The 24,414-nt window shown below is 39.0% G+C and overlaps 1 protein-coding gene across 3 annotated transcripts in view; it reads right to left on the minus strand.

Annotated features, from left to right (window-relative positions):
• Window positions 1–24,067, minus strand: part of LOC121885520 (lysosome membrane protein 2-like) — a 29,213-nt gene extending 5,146 nt beyond the window's left edge. The window contains exons 1-7 of one of the 3 annotated variants that reach the window (XM_042395056.1): window positions 23,520–24,067; window positions 9,416–9,573; window positions 7,912–8,059; window positions 7,517–7,708; window positions 7,283–7,374; window positions 5,757–5,876; window positions 1,679–1,857 (exon numbers count right to left, since the gene is read on the minus strand). In XM_042395056.1, coding sequence (XP_042250990.1) covers window positions 1,679–1,857; window positions 5,757–5,876; window positions 7,283–7,374; window positions 7,517–7,708; window positions 7,912–8,059; window positions 9,416–9,573; window positions 23,520–23,642 — 1,012 coding nt within the window. In that variant the 5' untranslated portion in view covers window positions 23,643–24,067. Of the gene's footprint in view, window positions 1–1,678; window positions 1,858–5,756; window positions 5,877–7,282; window positions 7,375–7,516; window positions 7,709–7,911; window positions 8,060–9,415; window positions 9,574–18,977; window positions 19,389–23,519 lie in introns of those variants that run through there. The other 2 variants (XM_042395053.1, XM_042395055.1) reach the window with 2 other exon arrangements.
• Between the last annotated feature and the right edge of the window lie 347 nt (window positions 24,068–24,414).

Consider the following 24,414-nt stretch of genomic DNA (forward strand, 5'->3'; position numbering starts at 1 on the left):
ATTATTTTCTTGATTAATTGATTAGTTGTTTCATCTTTAAAGTGTCAAAAATTGGTGAAAAATGTTGATCACTGTTTCCCAAAGCCAAAGATGACGTCCTCAAATGTCTCATTTTGTCTATAGTAGCGTAATATTTCCTGCAGTTTGATGTATGATTTAATTTGGACATAGCAAACAGTGGAACATCTGGGAAGAGTCCTCTAAAAAGGGGACAAGATATAATCTGACCTCTGTCAGAGGACATCATGTGAGGGTCATTGATCTGAAGAAAATAAACAATAGGTACATAAATGGACCAAAACCCTGTTTGGATAACTAATTATGGACTAAATCTGATATCCAGATAAATAATCTTGTTACTCTTGTTGAGTTCCTTCCTCATATTGTCAACATAGGACAACGTGACCCAACAATACAGGCCATATGGCCTCAATCAAGATAAAAGTGCAGTCAAGTGAAACATTTTTGGTTCCACCTGTACAATGTTGGACTAAGTACGCCTGGATGTCTGTGGTTCAACAAAAACAAAAGATCCAAATGTGTCTCCGCAGCAACAACAAAGTCAGGTGGTTGCACAGTTAGGAGCGCTGAAGTGGGACAGAGGTGATAGTTTTCCTGCGCTCGTGTTTGGCAACAGCCGTCTGACAAAAACACTGGACACCCACAGTCATCTTAGAGGTTGTTCCTGTGACAACACCCAAGGACACTGTAGCGCAAACACACACACTTATTTGTATTGGTATACTTAAGTCATAAATGACAATGTTCCATAACACCTGACCCAAAACTTAACCCTCTGGTTACCCTTTGAAATCCTCCTCACCTGAGTAGAAAGTGACATTTACAGCATGTTGCTGGTTTTGTGCCTTAACCTAAAAATGAATTCTTACTGGTATTTTTGTATGTTTTAGCCTATTTATTGTTCAGCAGTGTGCACAAACCAATCTAAGCTTTGAAATGTGTTACCTCTCAATAATATGTAACTGTAACACAATTAAACTAAGACATGATGTTACAAATCTATGCATGTTGATGCTGAAATTATTCAATTATTATTATTATTATTATCATTTAAAAGAAAGAGGCAGCGTTATTTAAAAAAAGAAAACAACAGACATGAGGCACAATTGGGCTGTGAACACTGGCAGTAAGGTAATATCTGGCCATATTAAAGGCCAGAATCAGGTGACAGGGCTTACCGCCCCCTCAGCTACTGGGCCGGTCATGGTCAGATGGTGCCTGAGGTGTGGAGAGGGGGCTGGAGAGCTCTGTCACATGGGTCATTTAGAGGGTATTAGTAGTGCCCTTGATAGTAGGAAGGAAAACAATGTCAAAAAAAGAGAGAACTTGACTCTTTTCAGAAAAACTGTGTTTTATATTACCAGTTAGGTTTCTAAGAATTTAAAGTTTTCTTGAGGACATCGTAGAAATAACAAACAGAAAAGATCTTAAGATCTTAAGATCTTCAAAGGAATGGTATGTGTTTATTAGGAAGTTTGAGGTCAGAATGTAAGCACAGACGCTGTGTTTAGGGATGCCAATGTAGTAAACCTAAGAGGACAGAATAGAAAAATGTTGAAATCATAACAGGCACCATGAGTCGTGGGCGCAGAACTGATTACTTTGAGAAAGTGCAAAGTGTGGGTGAGAAAATAGGCTTGCACATGCTGACATTTACCTTTCCGACAGGGGCTGACTTTAAGAAGGCCAGTTCCCAGGCACTCCTGTGGGGTGACGCAGAAGCCCTCATTGGCTGGGTTCTCCTCTTTGCTGGCCAGAACAGAGCGTGGTGGTGTGAAGCGGTAGGCTGGGATTCCTTTCACTTCTACGTCTTTCTCAAACTCCATGTAGATCGACCTGGAGAGTAAAGCAAGCACAGAGTGAAATTAAATTCATCTTCCTCTTCTTTGTTTACCATTGTGTTGCTCGACATTTATTACCGACAATCATTAACTGCTTTACCACACGTGTATAATTTGTTTTAATAAAAGATTAAAGCCTGAATTCAAGCCTGGAAACAAAAAACCTTACTGCTGTGTTACAGCCAATTTAATGATAAAGACAGGGAGTGCATAAAACAGAAATTCAGGGAATATTACAGTGATTTCTCCACTGGGCTGGTGGAGGCAGAAGGAAGATAAAAACAATCATATTTCTACATACTGTAGGTCTAGTCCATTAATATAATTACCAGTTAGGCACACACACTCATTCACTTAGCTGTATGCTGCTTGGCTTATAGCGATAAGTCTGAAGTCAACAAATGCCTTTGGTTCGTTAGAGTCATTACATTTCATAAAAGTGGTTTGCTGCACAGAATAAACACATAAAATATATAGTAGAGGTGTACACTCTACTGGTGTTTGCTCCTGCTTCACAATGCATCATCAAACATTCAAATACTCTATTTTATCTTCCTATTCACAGCTGCAACGCCAGTTCACAAAGAAACACGAGCCAAATTTCACTTCTCTTTTCCCCTTAATATCTCCCTGATGGAAGAACAATTCTCAAAAGGGTCATCAGTGAAGTTAGCCTTTGAGCCTGCAACTTATTTAAAGTAAAAATGATGACTGACTCTGAATTTCAACAGAGATCCTTGAGGATTTGTGCGATTACGCTTAAATCCTGTTGGAGTACTTTAACTTTAAACATGTAGCGGAAACAATACTGTACTGTCTGTACTGGGAGTGGAGAAATCCTAAATATTTCAATTAAAGTTTAATGATTGTTGTTTTTTACAGTTTACAAGAGAATTACATTATTGTGAACAGTTCACCCTCGTTCTACGCATCTGCTCTGTTCTGCCCAGGGAATCCTGATGACTCTCAGGGAGAACAAAGGAGTCCATACAGTATCTGCCAACTGGCTGGGAGGATGCGGCCCTTTCCTACGCAGCCCCCCGATTGTGCAACAATACTGTAAAGACCTTTCCCTTGACCTTAGTGAGAAAAGCCAAGTATAAAGCCATAGGTTCTCTGAAAACCTCCGCCTTGTACTGCTGGGCGTGAGACAGAATTTGACTGAGGAAGCATCCTGTTATAATATGAAGACATTTCAGATACATTAAGCTAAGATATGTTTCTTGTAAATGTAAATCATTTCATTGTGCGGTGGCGAAAATTCGGAACAGCTTACCCAACAATGTGAATCTATTACAGGTGTAAAAACTTTTTATTACAGGAAATGAAAAGATGAGAGATGTGTTAATGTACGTAGTGTTTTAGTAAAAAATTACTGTTTGCATAATGAGTAATATCTAAAATATTTTTATTTAAGTTTGTTATGAAGAAGATGCACAGAAGTCTTTGTTGTTATCTGGATTTGGGGCAGCCAAGACTACTATGGAAATAAGTTATATTAACTTTTATTCTTTAATTCAATGCATAACACCTTGTTTGTGTTACATGCTATTTACAGTTCTTTTTTATTTTATTTCATTTTATATTTTTTGTCTTTGCAGGTTCCATATTAGATTGGATTTGGGTTAGGGTATTTTGTTTAGGGGAATATTTCTAGGCTGTTGATGACAAAACCAAATCAAATCAAGCCTTTTAAATGAACAACCAGAGGGAAGATTAACGTATGGAAAAAGCCAAAAGGAAAGCTGGCATTTGAGCAATGACACCTGTCTGCAATTCATCAAAATCTTGAGGGTTTTGTGGCTCAGCTGTCAGCTACTGGACCAAAGGGTCGCTACCCTGTCAGGTCACAGATGGGAATCCTAGGATTTTTTTTAATCCTTCAGATTAGTTCCAGATGTCATTTAACTAAACGCATGTTTAAACACAAAGTGGCGTTGAGGTACTGTTACAAGGGCTTATGGGTGAAAAACCTGTGTGTGAAAGGTCGACATGTATGACTTAATGGAGTATTTCCCCTTATGATTACGGTACAAGGCACGGGAAACAGGGAGGGAGCCTTCCCTTTAGTCACAATAACACAGACATCCACTATGAAGCCATCAGGCAATGAAGAAGTGGGTGAAAGTGTTTTGCAAACATTTGGGAGAGGGGTTTTGACACACGTCCAATCAGTGTCAAAGGTACAGCCGTGCCACTTCAACAGATTCTTTCCATGCGCAACAAAAAGGGGAAGATGTCGGGGGCGGCTTGTGTTTTTTATAGGTCAAGGTTAAATTCTAAATTAGAAGCTCTCATCATCAGCGAGGACAAGAGCATAGTTTAGACAGCATTTTTATTTTGCAGGAACTAAATTTATCAGTTGGTCACTGTGAGAGAGGCAATTCTCCTTAAAATACATTAAGATTTAAATGAAAACATCCTGTTTCTGAAATTCTTAAAAGGATCCTCCAAAAAGTTTAATGTCCTTAGAAGCATTAAAAGTGAACTTGCATACAGGCCATTTCACATGGAAAACATAATCAAGCTTGTTTGTTCCAGCTGGCCAAGAACAGAAACCTTCTTTCCCAGAGCTTTGAATATTTGCTAAGCACAAATAAATATTTATTAACAGTCATAAAATGCTTTAAGTGTTTTTCTACCTCTCTCTCTATATTTCATTCTCACTCCGAGGATTTTCACTCCTTTCCTTCCTTTACTCGCCCACCTTCCATTTCCACCACACTCCAGACCAACATTCCTCTTTAAGTTATCCTTTCCATAAAGTGCTTCCCGGAAATGTATGTTAGTCTTCCCAAAAGCCCTCACAGTATAGGCAGTACAGCCCTGGTGAGAAAACAGAGGTCACCTGCGGTGCTGTTTGTAAGTGATCAGGATGTTATGATAACAATGCATGGGATCCAAGGCCTGCGAACATTATTTCCATACCAGATATAAAAGCCCTGACCCAACTCTGTGGTGAGTGAAGTACAGCATTTTCAATTTAGTCATGTACCAGAAATAGACGTTGCTTCACAACTTATCAAAACAACACAATCTTCAGGTAAAATATAATATATGGGACACTAGGTAACAGTGGTTCCAAATCCATGTTGGAGCCAGATCACACTTTGTACTTGGGTCAGATGAATAGTCCTCTTACGTTTAACTGACAACAAGACTATGAGTCTACAGCCATCCAATTGTTGTCGAGACATTTCACTAAAAGTCAAGAATGTCAACCTCATGGTAGTGCGGGAGGAAAGGTCAGGAGATCACCAACATTAGTGGGATTTATCCTCTGGGGAACATGAATGTCTGTAAAAAATTTCATGGCAATCCATCTAATTTCATTGAAATATTTCAGCGTGGACCAAAGTGGTGGACTGACTGACAGACTGACATTGCCATCCATAAAGCCATAGATTAATATTACTAGATTAATATTTATCTTATACTGGCCCTTTATGCAGCCCATCAGTTCAGCCTCTGTCTGAAACAGCTCCCGATGAGCCCACTCTGTTCTGATGGTTAGCTCACGGAAGCTGCCCCTTATTGCCCTTATTGCTGCAATAAACTTGTTTATTGCAGCAATAAACTTTTGAAATATATATATGTTCAAGCCTGAATCTGATCAAAATTTGTGAGTGAACAACACAAACAACCTGTGGAACAACCAGGGCTCACAGAACTGACAGCCATTTGTAGGGATGCACAAACTATCTGATGTCAGTTTGATGGGGAAGTGGATGTAACTTTGCAAACAGAGCATTCAGAGCAGGCTGAAACCTGGGCTTATGACTTGAAGGTGGCATTTTTACATACGTTCACCTCAAGTTTTGGAATTTGACCATGTTTAACACAGATGATATTTCCCCTTTAAAATGACACCCTGAGCAGCAGGAAGAATTGTACCTGCAGAGGTCTGGAGTGAATATGTAAATGCGCTCATTCTTGTTCAGCAGGGGATGGAAAGCACTTCCATCTGATCCATTGATGCTGTTGCTCTGGTTGGTCGTCCAGAAGTCCAGCTGCCTGCAAAACAACAAGTGCTGAATTAAAATTGTATCAAGACAAGATTCATGCGATTAAAAGGGGTATCGCAGTGTTTCATCTCCAGTCATCTCCATTCAGTCATCTCCAGTGATTAAATGTTTCTAAGAAATGTACCTGCAAAGCAACCTATTAAGGTTTTGAGGTTATTTAGATAAAACCCATATAAAAACAATATTTTGGTTCTTTTTGGCTGGCTGTGCTGGCTTCAAAAACTACTACTTGCAACCTAATTGCAATGTCAACATTATTATTACATCCATCTTAATAACAGTAAATTCAAATGAAATGTTGTGGTGATCCAAAATGTTTTTTATCAGTTGAAAAAAGCTGTTTCCCAGAAGTAGGAAGGGTAATTAGAGAATGCTGGAAATCAGACAATAAAGCAGGATAAGAAAGGTCACTAAAACACAATTGGTAAGGTATTCTGAGTATCAACATGTTCTGCGTCAGGACTGTTCCTGAACATTTTTGTGTCCTTGGTCAGTACAGTACACACGACCATAGACCTGCATTAAAATGAATGAAGCAATTTAGATATGCCTGACAGCTGATGCTGATTAGCTGATTAGATGATGTGCTATATTATTTTGTATAGTGTCCTATAGTATATATTTTGTGTAATATCCATAGAGGATGTCAGATCTGTTGTAGCAAAAGGTCTGGGCAGGATGTAGACAGATTTTTGTTTTCAATCAACAACAGCGCTGTGGAGGTGTGGTTCACCTCACCTCCACAACTTGCTGTCATATCTTTCATTTAAACCTCTGGCTGCATCTTATTTATTTTACACTGATTGGTCAGTATCTTACAGAGCACAAGTGGGCATTTTTTTGACAGCAGTCACTCCAGGAACAAACATCTGGCTTTGTAACCGTTACGTAGGCCCTGATCTCATGCCTTTAAGGTGTAGATCATTGCAACTTTTATCATTATTTTCTATTCAATTGATCAACTGCTAGTTGAGGGCGTAACATACATACATTATGATTCTTATGCAGTGGTGTTAGCGAATAAACTGCCTGCGTCACAAAAAAAGCGACAGCCAGCACTTTTAATTTATAATATGACAGCAAGTGTCAGCCTTTGGGTTTCTTTAACAGTAAAATGCATGCATAATGGGAGAGATTTTTAAAGAGAGATTGGGTGTCTGAAATTTTCGCTCCCCTCATGTTGGTGCCTCGCCTCTGTGTCTTGCCCTGTGCTCTGTGCTGAGGCAATAGTTCAGACAGACAGAAACCACATACAGCCAGCCAGTCGCCCCCTATTATTGGCAAAAAGCAGTAGTTTTGAGAAACATTTTAATCCAATGGTTACACAATGAAGTTTCATCACACTGGATGAAGACAGAGGGAATGTGTGTTTGTGTGAAAATGCATCAGTGCTACCTTTGACCTTTCCACGTTTCGACCCGGCCATAATCCATGTAGTTCTGCTCACCAGTGTGGTAGATAAATTCCCCATCGTTACTTCCATTTTTCTAAATAGATCCAAACATTGAAGTCATTAAAATGTTTTTACACACACTCATATTTCCTATCATAAGAAAACACCTCCTGCTGTGATGGAACAAAATCTAGCTGGGTTTCATCAGATTTTATTGGTTGCAGAGAAGTACGTGCCTTGTACATGAGACCAAAGGTCGTCTCCACTTCAGGATTGGTGGAGGCAACGGATCGCAGCAGGGGGTCTTCGTAGCCCCACAGCAACTCATCCACAGTGCGAGTAGTGAAGAGGCCGCTCCCAACAGAGTTCATCGTGAGGGACACCAAGGAGGACTTCCAGAAACTCCCTTTCACCTTAGTCATTACGGCCTAAAGACAGGAAGTGGAAGAGAGTGGGGAATAGGTGGAGAATGCAGAATGCATGATCAAGGGGAAGGAGATGAGCATTGACGTGGGATTGAGGACACAATAAACAAAATGTAGAAGGAAATGATGCACGTTACAGAACACATAATTCACTTTCACCCACTTGGATTTCCACTTTTGTCTAGGACCTTTAGTTCATGACTCACCCAAGCAGGGATGTTGACAGTGGTGATGTTGTCAACAGCTGGGTCACCGACAGACTTCTCCCTCAGGAACACAAAGCTTTTTGTGTTGTATGCAGACACCCTTGTTCCATTTTCCACCATGCTCACATTGTCCTTATACCTGTACTCCCTGTGCAAACACAATAAGACAATACATTCATCATTTTATGATTTTTACTAAGCTTTCTTGAATCTCTTCTATATTGCAGTTGGACATCCCATGCCAATGAAAAACTCAGAAATTCAGTTTAAGGTTACAAATGGATTTCATCATACAACTCCTATCTTTCAACACAGCATCAGTTTGAAATTAGGTAACACAAACGGTAAAATATAGGTTAAAGTTGCAGGGGTAAGGTAAGGTAGATTATCTTGACATGCACTGTGGCCGTTGTTACATTTGTAGTGCCTCAGCGGTGAACCTTGATATTTATTTAAGGGTTTCAGTGGGTGCATTAGAGGCGATTCAAATGACTAATCTAAAAAAAAGTTCCCTGTCAGGACTGGACAGAGTATGAAACAACATACTGTATGTATATCACTGTCATTTTAGGGTAATATTACGAACAATTAACGAAATGAACCCACCTGACAAATTTCTACACCTTTTAATATGCAAAACATGTACCTTAACAGACCACAACGAGAAGCAGAGAGGCAGAAGTTCCTTTTTTTTAGTTTACATAAGTGCTGAGCAAATAACGGATCTGTTTCAACAGCAATGCTAGAAGCCTACTAAAACAAAATCTCTTACATAACAAAAGAGCAAATTTATATCCTACTCTGCAAAACCTAATTTTGTGGTGTGCAGTGTAGCTGATGACGTCCAAATTTAGAGACAAGAAAATTAGGGCTGTGACTAACAATTATTTTCATTATTGATTAATCTGAAGATTATTTTCTCTGAGAAAATAGAAAAAAATTACGTGATGTTGTAATTTCCCAGTGTGGAAGATGAGTCTACGACGTCTTGTTTGGTCCAACCAACAAAAACCAGAGGATATTCAGTTTAGTTTAGCTAGAAGCAGCAATTTTTGGGGGCATTTTTGCTTAAATCCATTAGCAATTATCAAAATAGCTGTTAATTTTCTATTGATCAACTAATTGATTAATCGAGTGATTGTTGCAGCTCTAGAGAAAATACAGAACATGAACCCAAAAAGCCGATAAACATATGAATATTTACAACATCATAGTCTAGTTTATATAGATTTTATATGCATTGTCTCTGCAGCTCATCTGAATTGTATGTCTTGTATTGTCTTGTATGATTTCCTTCAAGCCTTTGTATTGTTTTTACAGTAAACACAGAGTAAATGAGAATGAATACAGTAACATCTTTAAGTGGAGATCACCTCCTACATATACAACAGATATATGCATTTTCAGATTCTGAAATTGAGAAATTTAATCTGAGACACATGTGTGACTTTCTTTGTGGCAGCCTGTGCACATTTGCGTGCATGGCTGTGTTCTCGCATCCTACCTATATGTGTAGGGTCCAATCTGGTTGACCTGTGGCTTGGCCCCTCGAAGGAACTCATTCACGTTGGTCATATTGAAGAAGAAATACTGCATGTAGACAGGAGGAGGGGGCCTCTTCCAGGACTCAAACACGCGGCTGCCCTCAACCAAAACAAGCTCCTGTTGAGACATCAAATATCTCAGTTTTAATCGGAACATGATTATAATCACACATAAACACAGCAATGAGCCCTTAACTGACGATGCATTTACTGGAAAACTTACTTGGAGTTTGCACAATCTGTTCCTAATAAAAACAACTCAGAGAACAAAAACATCCTTGGGGGGCCGTGGAGGGTAGCTGCTGTCTGAGCGTCAGACAAGAGCATTGGCTATGCACATGAATGGTATTAGGGGAGACCCTTCCACGGTTCCATTGTCAGTGGTTGCTAATGACAACAGCTACTCGGGGAGAGCCGCTGACATCATGTGATCCGCAAAGCTGGATGCCCACTGGTTGCGCAGGACTGGGACCTTAATGATCTGGGCCAAATTCCTCAGGACTGAGCCTTATGAGGCCCTGGCAATGCAGTACAGGCACAAACCTGTACTGTCCTCCTGTTTAATTACACAGTATGCTACAAAACTCTCACCACAGATGTCATTGCCTCTGGACAAGGATGCCCTGATTCACTGTAGGGGTCTTTTGAGGAATTGGAAAACACAGGGAGTGAGAAAAGGACGGGGGCAAGAGGATTAGTATTTCTTATAACAACACATCAAGAGGAAATCTCACTTTGACCTAATTATGTCAGATCTGTGTTAAAGTTAGAAGAATAACTTCAGTATAAAATAAGCCCGAAAAAAGCCGAACACACCAACAATTCATATTATTTCAGGGGAGTACAGGCCCCTTCCTCCTTTGGGGTCCCTTCTACTTGTTCAGAGACAAAAGTTTACTGAGTAGTCAGGAACAATAAAGCTGTCACTTTAGATTGAGGAAGGGAGAGCGTGGTCTTTCTATGTCCTCCTTTCATGCTTCGAACAATCAATATGGTAACGTTCCCAGCATGCTACATGAAATACCGCATGGAAAACAGGAACAGACAGACCCTCTCATCTCAGTACTTACCACCGCTACTCTTACACCACTCCCTATTTGAAAACACATGTAGCAGGTGAATACACAAATACACATACAGCTAGAGCTTTGATGTTGAGACAGGCAAATACACAGACGTGAATAACACGGGGCAAAGCAAAAGGCTATTCATTAAATCCTCCAGTCAAGATACACAAGCTTTTGCATACTGTGAATAGGTTTGTCTCAGTTGTGGCCAAACGCCTAACAAAGCTCTACTAGCTGAACTGTAGTCCAGCCCTGCTGTTACTGAATCCATCAAAGTCATATTAAGATCCACTCAGTTCTACATTGAACATAACTTCTGTTGGTCACCGACTGGCTATAGTGGCAGACTCCTGGTTTGAACTAACCTAGTCAAATTATAAAGTTATTCTTAGGTTTCAGCTGGTGACCAAAGGTGACCTTTGCTGTTAGAGCCTGTGAAACACTCTACCTACTGAGAACAGATAGGCAACATCTTTAGCGTCTTTTAAATCTCTCCTTAAAATATTCTATAGAAAAGCATTTATGAATATTTAATATGTTGCAGTGTTTTATCATCCCACTCTCGCCGCTTTATATATTTATGTACTTTGTGCTTTTTATGATCTTATGTCTGTACACCGTATATAAATGAAGCCAGTTTGATTATTGTAAACATCTTACAGCCTTACATTAATTAAAATGTATTTATCTAAATATATGTTTCTCTTATTTGTTTTTATCTTGTGAAAATATAATAATTCTTTTAGCCATGTTGAGGCGTTGCTCTATGGATGACAATGTAGGTCTGTCGGTTAGTCAATCGGTCAGTCCATCACTTTGGTCCAGATTCCTTGCCAGGAAATTTGGCATGAAATTTTCATGGTGCCCAGAGCATGAATCCAACTGACTTTGGTGTTCCCCTGAATTTTCCTCTTGTTCCACCAACAGACTGACATTTTTGGCTTTTAGTGAGATATCTTGACAACTATTGAATGGATTGCCATGACATTTGGTACAGATATTCATTGAGAATGAATCCTAATGACTTTCGTGATCCTGTGAATTTTCATTTAGTGCATCAGAAGGTCAAAGTTTTCAGTTATCCTGTGAAACATCTACTGGATGGATTAGCATCAAATTTTGTACAGATATGCGTGGTTCCCAGATGATGAATCCTAATCATTTTGATGACTCAGACAGTGAGGGTCACATTTGTGGCTTGGAGTGAAATGTCAGCAACTTTCCCCAGTCATCAGGTCAAAACTTCAGTTTTTCCTATACTTATGACTAAATACTTGCAAAACTAATAACACTGCCATCTGCCTCAGCTGAAGAGATAAGATTGTCCCCTGAGCATAATAACAAATGATTTTGAGGGCCCACTAACCTCATCATGCTTCCAAGGGATTATAACTTTCTAATTTTAATAGCCCTTTGGCTTTTCCTCTAGTGGCACTGTCAAGATAAAATAGATGTTTATTTCCACTACTGATAAAGCTCCAGGAATATGAACAAATGAGCTGTTTGTTGTATTAAACACCTCACCTTCTAGAGGGAGCTTTCCTGGCTTAACAAAAGCACTGTATTGTTATTGTGTGGTGTAGGAAACCTAGCAGACCACCAGCAAGGGGCCACTACCCACTGTGTCTGGTCTAGTCTATGTAAAATTACCAAATTCCTATTCAGGGACAAGTCATTTGTCACCTTCCCCTCATCAGCAGGTCATTGCATACTGACCCCGCTTGGCTCACATGGAAGCTGGGGGACTGCCAACACACCCCAACCCTGCCGGTTTCCCAATAAACCTAGCAGTGTGAAAGAGGCTTAACACATACAGAGAGTCTACTGCTGGGAGGATATCAGTGGAATGAGATCCTTCATACTGGTGCAACTGGGGTAAGGGGGTAACTTGATACGCCTGAAATAAATCACACTGCCAGGCTAGCAGATAACTGTGTGTGTCTGCATGTGAGTGCTATGCATCATGTGACACCCACACATATATTTTACTGAGTAAGACTTTGTCTTAAAATCAAAAATGAACTTTGACAAGATTTCTGTTTTTTACATAATGTCCGCCAGTTCGTGGAATTAACAGTCTCAAGAGGCAGATTTTTGCCAAATCGGTGCTTCATTAGAGAAACATGTGATCTCTGCATGTACAAAACTGAGCAAGAACTATTGAGTACGCTAATGAGACCAAAACCTTGGTAAAGAAAAAAAAAAGAAGAGAAGCAGCATTCATTCTTAAAGGTTCAATCTGTCTAATTAGCAACTGTTTCAAAACTTTCAATGCCTTCACTGAAACATAGTTTCATTTAAAAAAGGTCTTGCTTGTCTGTGAATTTCACTCCACAGTCATCAACAGTTGCATCAACATTGCAGTTGCATAAATTAAAGTACTTAATGTTTGGTTTAATGTGGCTTTGTGATGTCAACTGTTGTGCATTTAGGCAAATGCTAGAATGCTTGGTAAAAAAGATCCTTACGTGCAGATTAAAAACTTACTCTGGGAAAGCATTGACACAAAATAAGAGCTCATACCTCCCAAATTCTTGCAGCCACAACCCCCGTTACAACCCTGCTTTAAACAATATAAACTGCAACAGTGTTAACACATTTAAACACTGTTATTCAGGATACCGAGGTCATGTCCTCTGTGATATTTTCTCTTCATTTTGAGGCATGTGTGCAGAATTTACACCGGTTGATATGCTTTGTCAGTTAGACCGCCAAATTCAGGACAAACCCCTTCCCCCCTCACCCCCAAAAAAACCTCAACCCATCAACCCAGCATCACTTGACCCTCCCCCGAGTTATTTTAATTGCACCCTTGTTTTGTGGTGGAGAGGCTTTTCTATTGAGTCCATAAAAGTACCTTCATTAACTATGAGGGTACTTCAACAGGGCTGTTAGCCTTAACAGTAGACCGCCCCACTTGTTTTTAGTATGTGTGGGTACAATCTCATATTAATATCAATCTTGTGGTAAGGGGTGATGAAAACATCTTAACTTTGAGTAAACTGTTTTTTTTTTTATCTTAAATGACAAGCCTATAGTGCAAGTGCTTTGTCTATTTATTCTGTTTTGTTGACTTGCAAGATACTATAGCTGATAAAAACGAGATTGTTTGCAGCCATGAAAGTATTTAATGACATTAATTCATTCATTGAATTAGACATGTGAAGGCAATTGTGATCAAAATCGACCACAAACACCATCTCTATGCAACCTTATCTGTAGCAGGTGATTAACTCCCTGTTGTGACAGGGTATTTGGAAAGTTTTCTCTACTTCCTGCAACCATTTTCTTTAGAAAACTATGTCATTTACAGCATTTTTGTAGAATTCCAACACAGGGACCGATTCTGAGCACTAGAAAGCCAAGTGAACTCTAAATGCCATCTAAGCCTTTCTGTAACATCTTGAAAAAAAAGCCATCTGATACACGTAGTGTAACATAGAAGCAGGTTTATTATGAAAATAAGGATGGAGGTGTGTCATATGACAACACTGAATGTGGGCCAACAGCACTTTCTTGCCTACGCTGTTATCAAGGCAAAGTGAACCATGTGGGAAAGTTTTGAACTTTGAACACTGAACTACACAGTCTGTAGTCCTGGAAATCCACAAAATCTTGCTTTGATGATGAAAGTTATGGAGGGCATTACTGTAAATGAACGGTGACTAAAATTAACTGATGGCTCTGAAACATGTTTACTTATGCAAAGGCTTCCACTGATGCAACCAAACTGGACTACTCCAGATGTTTGTATTTAATGCTTAATAATATGTTTGTTTGTATTTGTGGTCCATTGACCTCTCTGTATCTGGGATTGAGGATCAAACAACTGAAAACTGAATTGATGATTACATATATTTAAATACCCATTTCCCAACAGCTTTATATGTCACAGATAGCCTTTCATGCAGCTGTTTTACCATCAGTCTTCCCACAGACCCAACTATGTGATGATGCAACATATCTGACAAGAAACCATCACTTGACTGTTTTGAACTCAGGATCTGAAAACAATCTACACAGACACTCCCCAACATTCATCTTCGGCCCGCTTTCACGCAACTGTTCTTTCTACCGCAAACCCAACTACGTGATGCAGCGACACATCTGACAAGAAAGCTTCGCCTCACTGTCTTCACACTCTTTTCTCATTGACGTCAGGATCTTGAAACACAACAAAACAACACAAATCTACACAATTACTTCGCAACTTTCATCGTCAGCCGATGCTGCTTCTCAGACTTGATCTCAATAAACTAAAACTTAAAGGAGCGAATGAAGAAAACATCTTCACAACTTTGACAACACATAAGTTGCTTTGAGAAAAAAGAAATGCTGCAAATAAATTATAAGAAAATTAAGAAACACATTCACAATTCACCAATGACACGGCAAGTCTTACACAACATAGAGGATGTTTTCAGGGAAAACAAAAAATAGAGGAACAGGCTGGCAGTTTTGCCACCAAATGGTAAAACTAAAATAAATATTGTCAAATCTTTTCAATGGCAAAGTTGACTGCACCGCTTCTGCAAATCACTCGTCTGGGTCTATTCATTGGTTTTTATTCCCCCCCCCGGGAACTTTTGTGTGGTGACTTTATCCAGTTTACTTCTGTACAGTCTTTTTCTGTATATGCAGCGTATGTGTTGTCAGATTGGTGAATGTGCTTCTAGGTTTTCTTGTTTTGGCCCATTTACATGTACTTTCTTGAAGCTGCAGTGCACTGAGCTCTCTTAGCCAGCACACATTTATTTGTCTGTTTGTTTTTTTAGATTAATCGATTAAATATTTGTTACAAAATGGTGAAAAATAACAATTTCCTGAAGTCAAGGGGTGATTTATTAAAAGTACTTGTTTTGTCCGACCAACAGCCTAAAACCCAATGATTTTTCGTTTACTATCATGTATAAAAAAGCAGTAAATCTTCACAATTAGGAAGCTGTTAACAATAAATGACATTTTTGAAAGAAAATACAAAACGATTCATTGATAATAAAATAAAATAGTTGCCGATTAATTTTCTGTCAATCGAATAATCTGTTAGTTGTTAACTAACAATGTATGATACATGTACGAAATCACTTATCATCAAATATTGTATTTTATGTAAGCTTTGAATCTGCTCCATTCAAATATCTACAGCAAAAGTATAATTTATTACAGCCAGTTGATTGACAGAAAATTCATCTGCAACAATTCTTATTATCAATTAATCATATAAGTCACTTTTTATGCAAAATCCCAAAAGTTCTCTTGCTCCATGCAGCTCCTAAAATGTGGACACTTTCTTTTTTTTTTTAGTTTTGACTTTAAAATCGCTATTTGCTGACATTTTATAGACCAAGCGATAAGTCCATAAAATAATCTATATTTCATAATATAGATTATTTTATATATTTTATTATTTTATATAAATCTTAATAATAAGATTTATTAATAATAAAAATAATTGTTAGTTAAGTTGCTAAAATTAACTGATGGCTCTGAAACATGTTTACTTATGCCGACCAAAGGCTTCCACTGATGCAACCAAACTGGACTACTCCAGATGTTTGTATTTAATGCTTAATAATATGTTTGTTTGTATTTGTGGTCCATTGATCGCTCTGTATCTGGGATTGAGGATCAAACAACTGAAAACTGAATTGATGTTTACATATATTTAAATACCCATTTCCCAACAGCTTTAAATGTCACAGATAGCCTTTCATGCAGCAGTTTTACCATCATTCTTCCCACAGACCCAACTATGTGATGATGCAACATATCTGACGAGAAACCATCACTTCACTGTTTTGACCTCAGGATCTGAAAACAATCTACACAGACACTCCCCAACATTCATCTTCGGCCCGCTTTCACGCAGCTGTTTAACTGTTCTTTCTACCGCAAACCCAACTACGTGATGCAGCGACACATCTGACAAGAAAGCTCCACCTCACTGTCTTCACACTCTTTTCTCATTGACGTCAGGATCTTGAAACACAACAAAACAACACAAATCTACACAATTACTTCGCAACTTTCATCGTCAGCCGATGCTGCTTCTCAGACTTGATCTCAATAAACTACAACTTAAAGGAGCGAATGAAGAAAACATCTTCACAACTTTGACAACACATAAGTTGCTTTGAGAAAAAAGAAATGCTGCAAATAAATTATAAGAAAATTAAAACACACATTCATGATTCACCAATGACACGGCAAGTCTTACACAACATAGAGGACGTTTGCAGGGAAAACAAAAAATAGAGGAACAGGCTGGCAGTTTTGCCACCAAATGGTAAAACTAAAATAAATATTGTCAAATCTTTTCAATGGCAAAGTTGACTGCACCGCTTCTGCAAATCACTCGTCTGGGTCTATTCATTGGTTTTTATTCCCCCCCCCGGGAACTTTTGTGTGGTGACTCTATCCAGTTTACTTCTGTACAGTCTTTTTCTGTATATGCAGCGTATGTGTTGTCAGATTGGTGAATGTGCTTCTCAGTTTTCTTGTTTTGGCCCATTTACATGTACTTTCTTGAAGCTGCAGTGCACTGAGCTCTCTTAGCCAGCACACATTTATTTGTCTGTTTGTTTTTTTAGATTAATCGATTAAATATTTGTTACAAAATGGTGAAAAATAACAATTTCCTGAAGTCAAGGGGTGAAATTAATTTATTAAAAGTACTTGTTTTGTCCGACCAACAGCCTAAAACTCAATGATTTTTAGTTTACTATCACGTATAAAAAAAAGTAGCAAATCTTCACAATTAGGAAGCTGTTAACAATCAATGACATTTTTGAAAGAAAATACAAAACGGTTCATTGATAATAAAATAAAATAGTTGCCGATTAATTTTCTGTCAATTGAATAATCCGTTAGTTGTTAACTAACAATGTATGATACATGTACGAAATCACTTATCATCAAATATTGTATTTTATGTAAGCTTTGAATCTGCTCCATTCAAATATCTACAGCAAAAGTATAATTTATTACAGCCAGTTGATTGACAGAAAATTCGTCAACAATTCTTATTATCAATTAATCATATAAGTCACTTTTTATGCAAAATCCCAAAAGTTCTCTTGCTCCATGCAGCTCCTAAAATGTGGACACTTTCTTTTTTTTTTTTTTAGTTTTGACTTTAAAATCGCTATTTGCTGACATTTTATAGACCAAGCGATAAGTCCATAAAATAATCTATATTTCATAATATAGATTATTTTATATATTTTATTATTTTATATAAATCTTAATAATAAGATTTATTAATAATAAAAATAATTGTTAGTTAACTTGCGGCCATATAACTTATTGTCTTTATTTATCAAGGTAAAGTGAGAAAGCAGTAACAGTCACCTTCAACGACTGACTAATGAATTTTCAATAGATACATTCTTCACTGCTTTAAATTCATAAACAGCATCTGATTCTTTAAATCTCACATTTACTTTTCAGGCTATTATTTAGACCCTAAACCTTTTTAGCTCATGCTGTCCTCCTCATGTCTAATTACTGTATAAATAAATGGAAGTTCGAGAACTCTCCAAGTGAGGCTTAATAAAACAATGTGTGACCAGCTTGAGGGAATTCAAATAACATCTTAGCTAATTGCTGTGTGTACAAAACTCCACACTGAGTTCATAAGTTCAAGCATTTTCTTGTTATGGGCTGATTTGTGATTGACTACGCTTTTTCATGTGTGGTGTTAAAAATACCACCCAGTACCATGAACAAGCGATACAGACCCAGCCCTTACTTATTCTTAGCCATGGAATTTGTCTTTTGACACATCTGCTGACATTAGCATTAAAGTGCATGCTAAAGAATCAGGAACTGAACATAAATTGAATCTGATCTGAGGAAGAGAAAGTGCTGATTGCATAGTACAGGCTACTGAAACCATAATAACCCATCCTCCTCTATTACAAAGAGTCTGAGCTGCTTAAAAGAGCCACTCCTTCTGGGAAAAAACACATGACCCATTACTGTCTATTTCAACAAAAGACAAATCATGAGAAAAGTCACTTAATTTCTGCAAGTGCAACCATGTGATGACATCTGTTGATACATGTTAATAAAAAATGACACCAAATTCTGCTGACTTCAAAGGTTGGTGTTATTATTGTTCATCCTTTCTAGGTCATCTGAAATTTTAAACCACAAACTGACCTCACTATTTCTCAATGGTCTGCAGACTTAACATGAAAGTGATTACAGCTCAACAAAGTAATGAACTCTCAATCTAATCGTCTACAGCTTGCAAACAGTGGAGGGTTTGTATCTGAGTGAACATATAATACAATCCCATCACTGTAACAATGATTCTTGTCATTCTCAGACCCAACTTGTACACAGCTGTTCATTCAAAGGGAAACAAATGCATGAAATTAGTCATTAATTCCCCACATACACACTTGCTATATGAAGTTCTGAGGATGAAAGTGTTTTTAGTTTTGTTTACCTTTTTGAGGCGGTTGTGCACTAACATGATGACAACTTGACCCAAAACTAAGCGAATCCAAACTATCAGTAGGGCGGCGCACGTGATCCCGACCACATATACCGCGCAGCATCTTCCTGTCATGTCTGCAGGTGCCACTAACACAGAGACTCGTGGAGGGAGATGGGTGGAGACGTTAATTGAATCTTTAAAAAGATCTTCTAGCTGCACACAGGCTGTGTACTGAGAGCTACTTCCCTCTTCCTCTTTTCCCCCGCTGCTTTCTCTTCGTGTTGTTGCAAAGTAGAACAAATTTCTTCATGCTTGCAGACGAGCAACTTAGCTAACGGCGATGGGATATTTAGTTCGTCCTCATTAGTTTCTAACGCTAGACTAGTTCATAAGTTTCTAACCCCGACGCGGTCACGCCATCCGCCTTTTAAAGTCAGTTGCACTGCTACTAAAATAATTACGGCAGTCTAGTCAAAGTCGAACGAGCGCAACTCAGCTACCGTAATTACTGCAGTAGCAGCGCAACTAAACGAATTTAAAAATTGTTATCTTCCTGGATTTTAGTGTTTCTACTTTATTAAGTGGGCTACGTAGTTAAAGGATTTCTCTATTAGTCTGTTTTAATTGTGTTTATTATTGATATACGATCGGGAGTCTGCACGCTGTATTTTATTTTGAAAATTGAGCGGATGGTCTATGTTGTTTCTGTATCTGACTTCCTGCCCAGCTCGATCTGCTCTGTGCAGCTTGACACGGGTTCTGTCAAAAATAGAGTGGGCACTATGTTTTAGCTGCTTCTGGGACGCTTCTGAAATATGCTGCGGCTGGTGGGATCACAAGCATTGATTAGAGTGACTGCGATAAATCTGGCGGCCACATGGAGCCAGAAGGCTACACAGGCGCGCCCAGTGGGATCAAGCCTACACGGCCCTTACGGCTTGATCCCAACGTGCGTGTCTGCATCATGTTTCAGCCATTGATGTATAAAGAGAACTGGATACAGTGTTGGAGGCGGGGCCCTGTTCATTCCTATGAAAGTTGCTCAGTGGTGCATGAAGCCAAAAAGGTTCGACTTCTTCCGCATTGTTTCCACATCTGTGGGGCCCATTGAGCAAGTGCACTAGTTACTTTCGTTGGCTGAGCCAGCTACTTCAGGTTTAGCCCTCTGGCTAACTTGAATGGGGTTAGAATAATTCAATTGTGCAGCTCTTCTAGACTTTCAAAATGTGATCTGACTGAACGGATCAAATTCTGATAATGAGACGAGTCAGTTTGCAGGGTTGTGAAGCTCAAAAAAAATTTGTCTGCTGATTTACAGACGTCTCTTTCACAATAACAGTGTATGGAGAAAAAGTCTTTTTGGGCACAATAGCATCACGTGAACTTGTAATTACACAGTTTGGCCACTATGTCAAATTTGCTTCACAGCTCAGCACTGTTCCTGGGGGCTTGGTTCCAGCTCCTACATGGCCGTCGGAGCTGATCGCAGTACTCTAGTCAATGCTTGTGATCCCACGAGAGACACTGCAGCGCATTTCAGAAGCGTCCCAGAAGTGGCTCTCCACTCTGCTCTGCTAAACATAGGCGCCCGGTCTATTTTTGACGGAAGCTGAGTCAAAACTGCGTCAAGCTGCACAGAGCAGATCAAGCTGGGCATGAATTCAGACACAGAAACAGCATAGAGCATCTGGTCAATTTCCAAAGTAAAACATCCCGTGCAGTCTCCCAATCGTATATCAACAATAGCAAGTCAACAAAATCGGGCAGTTCAGATGCGCTGCTTCTACAGTAATTAAGGTAGACTAAAGGCACTCCTTTGGCTTTGACTAGGCTGCTGTAATTACTGTAGTAGCAGTGTAACTGAATTTAAAAGGCGGATGGCTTGACCACAGTCAAAATGCTGCGCATCTGAAACACTCCCAGTGGGGTAGAACCAAACAGCAACCTCCGGAGCTGAAAAGTGAAGCTAATACGGAAGTGCCAAAAACCTGCATTCTAACTAATGGCCATCAAGGGGCGACTCCACTGGCTGCAAAAAGAAGTCCGATGGTATGAAAGTCCGTGAGAAAATGACCCTACTTCTCACTTGATTTATTACCTTAGTAAACACTTTCCTAAGGAGTTTATGGTCTCAATCGCTAGTTTTAAGTCTTCTGCAATACATCATGATGTTGATTTTATAAGTTATAGTCCCATTTCATTTTAATTTGACGTTAAAGCAGGGTATGCTTTAGGGCATAGCAATGTTGTGATTGACAAGTCACTACCACGGCAACACCGTTGGTTACATTATGTAACCATGGCGTAACCCCAGATCTATGGACTATAGGCATAGCTGCCTCTATTTCACAGTGTGTTTTCAGTTCATGAAAGTTAATTGTAACATTTTGGTCTCCTAAAAAAGTTTTGTTCAGCGTTTGGTTGTGATAAAAGACCCTCTAAGGAGTCGGATGTTTTTTCGGTGAGTACATTTTGTTTTGACGGTTTTAGGCCTGTTTTTCGCTAGCGGGAAATTAGCACTAGCGTTACCATTATCACTGTTAACCATAGATTGTAAACGCTAACCAAGCTAGCAGCTAGCGCTCTGGTCAGCTCCACCATCTCATCCAAATATGGTCACTTCTGGCTCCAAAAATCAAACAGGACGACAGTCAAATCCAAGATGGCGATGGTCAAATCGCTAAGGTCGCTGGGTGATGTCACGGTGACTACGTCCATATTTTTTATCATCTGTACCGTGCCCGGTGGGATCCCGGCCAATGTCTGTTTATTTTTAGTTAATGATAAGCAGTTAACTTTGACAGCTATGAGAACTGCTGAGGTGAGATAAGTTAAATCTACGACAAAAATGTGCCATCAAGTATTTGTAGCAGGCTGTGAAGTCCCTCACACCCTGCACGCGAGGTGAACTCTAATTGGTTGTGGCAGTTTGTGCACCCACGGGGGATGCGTGTGCTTGCGTGTGCGCGAGTATGTGTGAGTGCACTGTAAACATGTGTCGTACCTAGATGGTAACCCTAGATATGAGAAACTCTTGCGAGATTTGTTTCATTTAAGAAGCTGGTAACAATGAATGTTTGACATTTTTGAAAGAAAAAACTATTTAAACGATTAATCGATAATCAAAATAGTTGCTAATTAATTTTCTGTCTATTGACTAATCCATTAGTTGTTTCAGCTTATGATACATGTACGAAGTCCAAGTGATTAGTCCAGAAAATAATCTGCAGATTTATCAATAATAAAAATAATTGTTAGTTAACTTGCAGCCATATAATTTATTGTCTTTCTTTATCAAGGTAAAGTGAGAAAGCAGTAACAGTCACCTTCAACAAATGACTAATGAATTTTCAATAGATAGATTCTTTACTGCATTAAGGTCATTAACAGCAATAAGTTGTTTAAATCTCACATTCACTTTTCAGGCTATTATTTAGAGTTTAGCTCATGCTGTCCTCCTCATGTCTAATTACTGTATAAATACATGGACGTTTGGAAAGTCTCCAACTGAGGCTTAATGAAACTGTGTGACCAGCTTGAAGGAATTCAAATAACATCTTAGCTAATTGTGCACAAAACTCCACACTGAGTTCATAAATTCAAGTGTTTTCTTGTTATGGGCTGATTTGTGATTGACTACGCTTTTTCATGTGAGGTGTTAAAAATATCAACCAATACCATGAATAAGCAATACAGACGCAGCCCTTACTTATTCTTAGCCGTGGAATTTGTCTTTGAATCTTCTGACATAAGCATTAAATTGCAGATTCACACATTTAACCACAGGGCATGCTAAAGAAACAGGAACAGCATAAATTAAATCTGATTTGAGTAGGCTATCTAGGTATGGGTATAGTACAGGCTACTGAAACCATAATAACCCATCCTCCTCTATTACAAAGAGTCTGAGCTGCTTAAAAGAGCCATTTTTTCTAGGAAAAAACACGACCCACTACTATCGATTTCAACAAATGACAAGTCATGAAAAAAGTCACTTCATTTCTGCAAGAGCAACCATTAGTGACATCTTTTACATGGAATTTAAATAAACAACAGCAGATAAGCGACCAGAGTTTCAAGTCACTGAAAAAGTCAATTTCAGTACTATAAGAGCTGAGCAACCATGTAATGACATCTGTTGATACATGTTAATAAAAAAAAAGAAACCAAATTCTGCTGAATTCATAGGTTGTTATTATTGTTCATCCTTTCTAGGTCATCTGAAATTTTAAACCACAAACTGATCTCACTATTTCTCAATGGTCTGCGGACTAAACATGAAAGTGATCGCAGCTCAACAAAGTAAAGAACTCTCAATCTAATCGTCTACAGTTTGCAAACAGTGGAGGGTTTGTAACTGAGTGCACATATAATACAATCCCATCACTGTAACAATGATTTCTGTCATTCTCAGACCCAACTTGTACACAGCTGTTCATTCAAAGGGAAACAAATGCATGAAAATTAGTCATTCATTCTCCACATACACACTTGCTTTATAAAGTTCTGAGGATGAAAGTGTTTTTGCTGTTTTTGTTTTGTTTTGTTTACCTTTTTGAGGCGGTTGTGCATTAACGTGGTAAAAACTTGACCCAAAACTAAGCCAATCCCAACTATCAGCAGGGCGGCACAGGTGACCCCGACCGCATATATCGCGCAGGATCTTCTTGTCATGACTGCAGGTGCAGGAGACTCACGGAGGAAGATGGATGGAGACGTTAATTTCAGCCTAAAAAAATAATGAAAAAAAACACAACTCCTAACGGGATTTTCTAGCCGTTCACCGGCTGTATAATGAGAGCTGCTCCCCCCGTCTTCTCCTTCCCCGCTGCTCTCTCTTTGTGTCGTTCAAAAGTGGAAGAACTTTCTTCAGGGTTGTAGACGTGCAACTCAACTAACGGCGAAGGGATGTTTAGTTCGTCCTCACTAGTTACTAAAGTTGCTAAGTTACAAAAGAGCTGCCGGGACGTCTGTTTACTTCTAGTTAATGATAAGCAGTTAACTTTGACAGTTACGAGGACGTCGAAAGCGATATACGTTAAATCTACAATAGTAACGTGCAACGAAGTATTTGTAGCGGGCTGTGAAGCCCCTCCCACCGCACGCGGGGACATCTCTGATTGGTTGTAGCAGTTTGTGCGATCCGTGTGTGAGTGTTCATGTGCGCGAGTACGTGTGTGCGCGCGCTGTTAACACGTGTCTTGTCTAGTCCAGACGGTAACCCTTTGCGAAGCTCTCGCGAGATTTGTTTCAAGTGATCATATTATCCAAACCATGAACTTTCCCTAACATTAAGCAAGCAACTTTGTATGCCTAAACCTAACCTCAGCGTCCTCACATCATATAACATCAGTATTATATGCGATAAAGAAACATTGGGTACAAATCTCGCGAGAGTATCGCAAATCTAGGGTTACCATCCATAAACTCCTTCGCCTGCAGCTTC

The sequence above is a fragment of the Thunnus maccoyii genome, chromosome 19 (assembly GCF_910596095.1).
Source record: "Thunnus maccoyii chromosome 19, fThuMac1.1, whole genome shotgun sequence".
Taxonomy (NCBI): Eukaryota; Metazoa; Chordata; class Actinopteri; order Scombriformes; family Scombridae; genus Thunnus; species Thunnus maccoyii.